A 10,353-nucleotide genomic window follows, 5' to 3' on the forward strand; every position below is an offset into this window, starting at 1 on the left:
TTTTTAGCAAAACATTAAGCTTAATTGTATTTGTTTGTACCCAGCTTTGCGAAATTTTACAATTGCATCCTCCAAACTTAGAAAATGACATCCCTAATCGTCCATCCTATGGTATTTACATTTCTCAGTTGGTACGATACGCCAGAGCATGTTCATGTGCTAAAACAATATATTTTCTTTTATCATAACTTTCGACGTATATTCGCTAAAGTTAACAAGTATTTTGATATAATTTCAAAATATAATGTTTCTTTTAAATGGCATTTAACTAATGGAATTTTCCACACATCATTATTTCGCGATTATTTGAAGCGTGTTCGCAAATTAAAATATCTTGAAGCAAATGTTTTTATTAAACTTTTAAATCTACTTAACTCATTGTTATCAAAAGGATATTATGCTGACGTACTCAAAAACACATGCTTGTTGGTTTTCGATTCACTTTGGCCTAGTATCACGAACATACTTAAGTCGATATTTTGACTGAACTTTTTTAAATCAGTGTAAACACCTTGCTCAAGCTGGGACGAATTCTCAATCGTGTGACAAATGCACTGTGTGGAAATATGAATCAATTCATACTTTTCCCTGCTGAAGAAAATAACACAGATAGAGTAAAGCGAGAGTTTTACAGCATAGCTGGTACTTTTCTTTATAAGAGTCTTTAATCTAACAGTTGATTGGTTGCCAAGTAAACATTAAAAGGGAGACAACTTTCCATCTTCGTCCTTCGTCTTAATCTCGTACAAAACAGTTCATTTATTTAGTTATTTTCTGAATAGAAAAAATATTTAAAAAATGTTACCCATAGCCGTGAACAGAAACATACTAATAGTTATATATAATGTAATCATCAGTTTGTCATTTCGGCTATATTTCAGAAATTAGCATATGTGATTTAAGCTATATGTGTACACTGTTTTATATTTGTTATTATTACGCATGGGTATTTATGTTTTCGTTATTGCTTGTATGTATTTGATGATGAGCTGTATATGCTTTAATCTTAAATAGTTTAACATTTTATTTGTTCGCAACTATATACCAGTTATGACTATGATGATACCTCTAGGTACAACATAGCTCTGACAAAGACTAGAGTTCTAATAGAACAGACCTTCGGTGCTCTTAAGCGAAGATTTGCTTGTCTGAGTTTATGGGTTGAGGGTGGACGAGACGAGGGCATGTCGCATCACCATGGCTTGTGACGTATTACAAAACCTCGGGATACTAAGACAAGATGTGTATTCGAAAGGGACGCCGCCATCTGACGACCACCCAATGACTGTTACCGAGGCTAACATCCAGAGCGGGGAACACTACAGAGATTTCATCTCTGCGACCTACTTTCGACAATAGGATTGTCAAAGGTATATTATTCTTTTTACTATTACATTTTTTTGTGAGTACACGATTACTTTTTGTATTTTGTTACTTAATTAGATCTCTTTTAACAATAAAAAGATCCAATTATTTATACAAAGAAAAATACCTACAAACAAAATACCTATACTACAAAATGAAAAACAACAACTTAAGTGCTAATATTGAGTGTATTAAGTAACTACATAACAGATATTTTCGTAAAAAATACAACATTAAATATCAGCTTTGTCTTACAACTACAAAAGATCATAATAACAACATCTCTTGAACATTTAGAAAAAATATAATTAATTGTAAAATTCATTACATTTATTTAGCATTATGATTAAAAACATTAACATAACAAATACGTCTTTTTGTTATAAGTATTTATGTTTTAATGTCTGTCTGAGGACAACTTATACAAAGATGTTCAACCAGTGTACTTAAGATAATCTTTCAGCTATACAAATCACTACATAATACAAGCATCACCATAAACAGTCATAAAATTTACAGTAACAGTGTATTTTAATCATCCAATCAGAATCAACATTTGTCGTCTGCTAATAATATAATGAGAGCCGGTTGGATTGTTGGCGCACATGATGCAACATCATTTCGCAGTTTTGGAATTCTTCGTTAACCGCAACAATGAGTAATAGCGACAACGTTTTTGATGTCGTTAAATATCCAAGGACGCAAAACATTAAATAAATCAAAACAATAGCGGATTCTTCAAAACGGTAACGAAACCGAAAATGAATATTAATGACAACTTTGTGAACGCGGTCAACACCTGCTAATTAGTTTGCATTGTCAATTAATAATTGGATTAATCGACTGTTAATCAATAATCCCATATACAGGGCTCGAAATTAACACTCGCACACTCGCAAAATGCGAGTGAAAAATACGGATTGCGAGTTAAGTTTTAAGCCACTAGTAATTTTTTGCGAGTAAAGAAATAGTGAAAAAAAAAGAAGTTATATTGCTAAATATGCTCGACGTTCTGAACGCTAAACCGTAGGTCATAGAACGTCCATATACCCGTATGCGGAAGCCCGCACATTGTTTGTAGACTGGTATACTTATAGTACAGATACGCGGATGGTATTGGTACAGCGAACGTTAAACAGTCTACTAATTCAAACGTGTTCATTGAACTTGAACAGACATATGGTGTCGAAGCGAAAAATAACTAGTTTCTTTTTGCCCACAGGCGTAAATAACAATACGAAAGATAAAGCAAAGTTAACCGTTGAGTAAAAAACCAAAAACCTTAAATTATGTTTCCAGCAAAATTTTCGAGAATGTTTTTGATTTTGCGAGTTGGTATTAAAGCTGCTCGCAATGTTTTGCAAGTAGAAAAAAAGTTAAATTCGAGCCCTGCCATATATGTCCGATTTATATTTTTAAAACCAAATTATGGGTGGGTAATATAGACGATAAGAGTCATAAACAAACGTTTGAAATTTTCTAAAGTGTCAAATGAATTTCGGCATATGGATCTATTTAAAGATATGATGAAATAAGCTCCCAATCAGGACCGTTGTAGTGCAACATGCGTAAATAACGTGCCACGGTTTGCACGCGTTGTGTACAGCTATTTTAGGTTACAAAATTCTACATTTAAGAAATGAATTTCTTTGTCCTGATAAAAAGCGCGCGAAAATTGGCGTGGGTGAATTTATTTGTAAATAAAAATGTCGTAGCGGGTACAACATTGAGATCATTTAATTTCCATTAAAAGTTTCGTTGTGAATTTCAACTAAAGTACCGGGGTATCTCGCGAATTATTTGGCATTGACATTTTCTCTTAATAAAATATCATGTAAACACGCTGTATCGTTACCGTTACGCTGTATCAGTTCCTTCATTATTGAAACAATTATTGTATTGTATACTGACTGCACACAAGTGTCGTAACATACGGATGCAATACGTAAATTCGGACAGTACTTTAAGTCGGACACAAGTAAATAAATGATTAAATACTCTTGATTTCTTGAAACTCGGTATTTGTTGTTAGAAAGGGCAATTGCATTGATTAACACCATACGAGTCAATCGTATTGATCATCTAAACGCTTTATTTACGTTACGACTTAACGTGCTGTCCGAATTTAAGTACACATACATGTGCACATACATGTAATATCTACATGTAGTATATGATTTTCTTTGGTACATTTACATTTAAGTACACGGTGCCTGTACTGTAACATTAATTTACGATATTGACTGTGTACATCAGACTACTTGCTGTTTTATGTATATGTATGTATACATATTATGTACATGTAAATGAAGAAATAAAATAAAGATGAAGACTTGCCTCTTATCATTTTGTAGGAAAATTTTATGGGCTACCAAATATTTTTATTGGTAGCCCAGTGGGCTACCTGAAAAATAAGAAATTTGTCGGACACTGCATAAATAAAACCATAAACAGGGAAACACTATTTCAAGTGATTCAAGTAATCCAAATGGAATCAAAAGGCGGTGGACGTTTCACATAGGGCCTTGGGGTGACGAATAGCTAGAGGTTATTTGAAGCCTATAGCTTTATTGAAGGCAACGGTCCCCTGTCTGTCGCACTGTAAATATTCGTGGCGACTTGATCACTTTTTAATTTTCTAATCGAAAGACAGGTAACCTGAGGAAAACATTGAATTATATTGTTATTTTGTAATTGGCCTTCCGAGGGTTTCGGAGGGTTCGAGGGTTTTTTGGAAATAATTTGTTAAACAACTGACGTTTCAGTCACGAACATGTTTGATTTTAAATCTTTAATTCACACTGATTGTGATTATTCGTGTTCAACTTGATTAATAGTTTGCGCAATGTCATATTTTGTAAACAATTTAGTAATTACAAAATATTTAAAATAAAAATATGCAAACGACCTAAGACGTCTTACCGTGACTACATACGTTATTTAAACGCTTTACTTGCCAGCGAAATTCGGCGAATGAAGTTTACGTTATTGTTCTTGGCTGCACGATGATGTCTTGCATAATATGCTAATTACGAGCCACACGCGTGATTTTTGTATGGGCCTATTTATTACTTTTAACTGCACATTGAATTCATATGTTGTTGTCTAGTGTAGAAATCAAGTTTGACACACAGATAATAGGAGTTACTCATTATTGATTGAGGTGAGATAATTCGTTATAAATATATAAATAAATAAATAAATTTATATGTGTGTGTGTTCGGAATCAAATTAACAGCATTTTTATAAGTTTCAGTGTTTGTTAATATTTTTCGTATTCCTTGAAAAGTATTTTTAAGATATAATTTAGGATTCGATGACTTAATGGCGAGGGCGTCGGCCAATTGTTTCTTAAACAAACATAAGAACGACACATATATGGTCATGTATATAAAGTCGAAGTTTATTCGATTATGAGTTAATATATCGATGCTTACTTAATCTGACAACAACATTTTGTATATTTTCAATGAGAACAATATACTAAAATTTCGTGATAATATTATTTGTTACAAACTTAATGACTGTAACTATGTCTTGTTAAACGAAGATATTTGAGTGCAAAGTAAGGACTTTCAATATTTATGTTGTAATAGTCAAAACTACGATAAGTAAACTACTTACACATGAGATTGAGTTTCTTTTTTAATATGCCAAAACGGCTAGTGTACACTACATAGAGGATATTTGTTGGGTTTGGTGAAATATCGATTTAAATACACGAGTGATCATAGAAAATAATACTTTGAAGAGTTGTATGCTTACAATGATTATTTTTGTTTTTTTGCTGACCATCATTACCACTAGAGCTAATACTGCTTCAACTTCTTCTTATAACATCAATACCTTTGCCCCAACAACACAAATAAGTAAAACTATCGCCACCAGCACAATCGCCGACGCCACGAAGACAACCACAGCAACAACTTCTACTGATCGGCGTTGTTGCTGCATGCAACACACCTTTCACACTTTCGTCTTAATTAATTTAGAACTTTATAACACAGTTAATTTAGTAGCTTATTATTCAAGTTATTCAGGTAATTCTTAATTATTTCCTTCAGCCATGTATCTACCATTAACCCAGATAGTGATCCTGATTTCCCTTACAAATGGACATGTGATAAACCCTGCGTTTTTCCCCCGACCCCCACACTTCCCCTTAAATCACGATGACCTTCAAGTGCCTACTGTGGTATTGAAAAACAGAAGTTCGGTGATCCCAACCATGTCGGAGATGGACAAACCGGGAAACTCTTTGATCGACTCCATCAAAAACACTGTTCAAAACATCCATCTCAAGACATCGACGGACGGAGAAGGTATGTGAACATAATTTGCGTCGCCGTCTTCATTGTCGTTTTCTTTATTCTGATCAATTACATGTACGTACGGAGTCTATTTTATAAGTATGATTTTCAATGGCATATAATATGTTACGTATAAAGATTTATAGTCGATACAAAAAAGAAGGAGACATATATTACGAATAAGTGACATGATGTTAATGGTAAAATATATACATTGTATCCCAACCATTTCGTTAAGAGTGTGTGCAAAGTTGTACATATACGCATTATTAATCGAATTGTTATTGATTCATCCATAATCATGCACGCACAAATCTGTTGACACTTATACAAGTCTTCGATCAGTTTCATGAAATACATACTAAATTATCGTAACAATCGGGCACGCGATCATTTTAAGCTGAAAATAAATACACAAAGTACATGGGCTTCTTTTTAAATTTGATCAATATTTCGCCAGGTACGAAACTTCCGGCTCAAATTCGCGGCGTAACTAACGTATGCAGCGTGATCTGCCCGAGATGGTGCGAGAAACAGAGCAGACCTGGGGCGAACGTCACTCACTGCCATATCGTATGCGGCGATTTGTGCGAGGGGCAGGTAAACAATATGACTTAAAACTGTAAGCTCGTCAAAATATATCTCCGTATTGTACAATGAACCGTCTAATTACCTATAAATATGTGTTTAATTTTATCATTTTGATACGATATGCTCAATACAAATGCCTTATTGACAATGTAATATACGCTCCTTATTCAACAATATTATGCATTTTGTTTTTCAAAATATGGATTTTCGGGAGAATGAAGATTTAAAGAGTGCTCTTTTTGTTTTAACAAGTAAAGGGATTGTTTAGATCCGCAATTTATTGGAATCAGGTATACACACATTTTTCCTCATAAATTATATAATTTTGGCTCTGAGTTTAAATAACTTAATTCAGAAAATAGCTTGACGTACTAAAAAAATAAATTTTCCGTTCTCATTCAATACTTGTAACAAATTAACCTGCCTTGTTTGGTAAACATCGGCTATAAGTATTTGTCTAAAATTATCTTTGAAAGAAAATATTAGAAAAATATATTGCTCACATTTAACTTCATTAAGTAAACGAGATTTACATATTCTTTCATTTCTTGGAATGTGTTGGCGCCAATCAGTTACTATAAATAGAACACGAGAGAACAATCTCAAGTTTGCTATTATGTTTCTATATTTCGAATTGTAAATTTTGTCCAAATAAACGGATCTTTCGAAAATGGAAATTGAAATAGTGCCATTTACATTAGTTCGCCATTTTGAAATAAAAAATAATTGTTATCAATGGCGCAAACTTGTAAAAAAGCTGCTAACATGACCAGATTCCGGATATGATCATACGTGATTAAAACGTGATTCTTTAAAATGATTCCGAAAGTTTGATGCCCATAACTTTGACATAAGGTTTTCAGATGCTTTTGAATCATTGTCTACGGTTTGCCTTAAATACAGTTAGACGATTTTCCACTTACAGAAATTAACGAAATATTGAACTATACGCGTTAATATCAAAAGAAAAAAATAATATATATATATCAGGATTTCGGTATACAAAGCATTTGAGTTTATGGACGCTTTCACATTTAAGAGCCATAAACATATTTTGCGTTGGACTCGCTCAATATTCTGAGCTTGAGTACATCCCCACATCTCGCAATAATTTAGAATCGATTAAACATAGGCAGCAACAGATTAAATATGATTTTAACAGGGCATTCAAAGACTTTAAGAACAGTGATTATAAGACTATAAATACTAATAATAAGAAACTTGCTAATCTTTCTTATCGAAAAGTTTCATTTGAAAAGTCAATGGAAACGAACAATCTATACACAATTTGAACATTTAACGTAATTTAATTCTTCAATGGGCAACAACAGTAAGCAAGTGTTGTCGTCAATTCTATGAGCGTATTTCAAAACGTATTTTTGAAGATATGACACAATTATGCTTACTAGTGTGTTTACTTTTAGATGCAGTCCAACAACCCCTACGTGGGCAACCCATACTTCGAAGTTGTCGCCACCGACTTTGAGTTTGAACGGTATGACACCGACGGGGATAAGCGAATTTCTGTGAACGAGTTTGCAGCAGAAGAAAACGTGCCTGTGGAAGACGCCCAGAAGACATTTGACTTCTCTGACTTTAACGGTTTGATGCCAATATATTCGCGTTTTAAGTTAAATAGTTTTTGTTTATTTTGTGCTGAGCGCTTAAACATGGAAACATATATGTTACATAAATTCCAATATCTTTGATTTATTTAAATCACATATAGATCTATAAAGAGGATATTTGTTATAATATTAAATTAATTTTTATTTAAATTTTTATCCGCGTTATTAGTCACGTGCGTGTTTTAAAAGTGCGAACATTAAATGTTGACAATAAAATCGTAAATAATCGCTCTTATCAATTACAATTCTAAACTACGTCTTAAAACGTAAATTTTAATTGATGCGAAAACAAAGTCGCTCGTGAAAATATTAAATGTTTTCCTTTTAAGTGACGACATAACGCAAACCGCAAAAATATCTTCTTAACTTTCAACCATCCCCGAACTGCACTGATGTATAATTTATTCGTAAACAACACACCGCTCAACCATCCCCGAACTGCACTGATGTATAGCTTATTCGTAAACAACACACCGCTCATTCATTTTAAGTATCAGCGTAATTTCAACGCTGTTTTTAAACTAATTATTTATGATCTGCTTCAGACGATGGCTTCATTGACGTAAACGAGTTTCACGGCGGTCCATTTATTTTCACAGGTAAAAGTAAACCCTTTCTTTTACACCTAATTATAAAATATGACATTATTGCAGTGAAATAACAGCAGTGAAAATAAACAAACTGTTAACAAATTTTCGGAACTCCTTTTTCTATTTCTAGATTATCATAAATAATTTTATATATATTTTCTATGATCACGCGTGAATTAAAATCGACTTTCCACTGAATCTAACAAATTTTATTTTAATTTTATGCTTTTTCACCGTTTAATGACATTGTAAAAGAGTTTAACTGGAGAATTTCGCTGGTATTATGATGTCATTTCGTCACACTAATGACGTCATTTTGTGTTTTGAAATGTATTGAGGCACGCCACGGGAGAAACGGTAACTTGTCAGCGAAGGGGAAACAGCTGTTAATTATTTTATTGAAAGAGGGGCATAAAAGAAACAGAAAATGTGTTCATGTCAGTGTAAGATCGTTTGTTATTTCACTCGTGATCATAGAAAATATATTTTCACGAGTGGCGCAGCGCACTAAAATTAGTATGCTTAGGCTCAAATCAAAACATCAAAAGAACTCCGTAAATGAGTACGAGATGCGAGCAGTATGTCAATGATAGTTCTAATGTTTGATTTTTCCGATATAATCATAATCTTTCACAACTCTTCTTATACAATCTTGGTAAAATCCCTACAAATTAAAACTACAATTATTTCTTAACTAGATATTTGTTCTTTTGCGCTTAAATCCCGTAAGGGTAAACATATTTAAGTCGGCGTATTTGAAATTGTAAATGTAATTTGGTACCAACTCACCATCAATTAATTTTAATTTGTATGTTTTCAGTCCAAATGGCTGCCGAATTCTCCAACATGGGACGCATTGGGCAAAAAGCTGCTGCGTAGTTAATTAATTAAATGCGTGTTGGTATTATTTTGTACATCTTATTTAACTGACGCTTTCATAAATATTTGCTTTTTTAAGACCTAGATAACATTGATTATTGCAATTGTAAAGTTAAAAAAAAATCATGACATGTTGAAAGTTAAACTGATGAATATTTATATTTAGAGAAAATTTCACACCAATTTGCAGAGTAGAAAATGCCCTCAAGTAAAAAACAAAAGTCAACCAAAACCACATAAATTTCTTATCGCTTTGATATAATCTACAAATGTGTGTGTACATTAAAATATGTACATAAATGTTTGGTTCGATCCTCACATCGGATTATTTCAGTGGATTTAAGCATGACAACCGATAAATTATTGCATGCAAAGATATTTTTATGATTTTAAATCAAGCATTTTGTGCTTGTGCGACTTTTCTACAGATTTTGTATGTCCTTTTTGCTCAATCAAATTCTAATTCCTCAGGGATGACTAAATTAAAAATAAAAGATTATTTTGTTTTACTTCTAAGTATCGAATTAATTATGTTTTGACACTTGTTAATATACATACATTTTAAGAAAGATCACCACATATTAAAATATTATTGTAAGGTATTGTTTAACTGCAATACTTTTATGCACATCTTGAATTGTAATGTGTTTTTTGTTATTCAGTTAACATGTCTGAACATATGATTAGCAACTTTATATACAGAAAACTGCAACATTTAGGATAATCTCAAACAACGGCTAACGTACTGCAAGTACGAACAGATACACGCAAGAATATTATCGACTTTTCTTTGCAAATTGATTTCTATGTGACAAATGTTATTATATTTTTTATATTTGTTTTAGATAGTGTTTATGTCGATATATATTTGATGTTTTCTAATAAAAATTCAAATGCGAATCATAAAAAGTAAATGCCTATAGAGCTATAAATTATTTTCAACATTTGCCGCACATGGCTCATTTGTTTCTTTCACGACATCTTCGTGAG

General features: G+C 32.6%; 1 protein-coding gene across 1 annotated transcript; it reads left to right on the forward strand.

Annotated features, from left to right (window-relative positions):
* Positions 1 to 4,422: 4,422 nt before the first annotated feature.
* Positions 4,423 to 10,284, forward strand: LOC127867507 (uncharacterized). The gene is made up of 6 exons (XM_052408694.1): positions 4,423 to 4,528; positions 5,430 to 5,687; positions 6,136 to 6,275; positions 7,691 to 7,868; positions 8,440 to 8,493; positions 9,305 to 10,284. Exons 2-6 carry the CDS (start codon positions 5,432 to 5,434, stop codon positions 9,361 to 9,363), a joined length of 687 nt encoding a protein of 228 aa, XP_052264654.1. The 5' UTR covers positions 4,423 to 4,528; positions 5,430 to 5,431; the 3' UTR covers positions 9,364 to 10,284.
* The last annotated feature ends 69 nt before the right edge of the window (positions 10,285 to 10,353 follow it).

Source organism: Dreissena polymorpha, chromosome 1, assembly GCF_020536995.1.
Source record: "Dreissena polymorpha isolate Duluth1 chromosome 1, UMN_Dpol_1.0, whole genome shotgun sequence".
NCBI lineage: Eukaryota > Metazoa > Mollusca > Bivalvia > Myida > Dreissenidae > Dreissena > Dreissena polymorpha.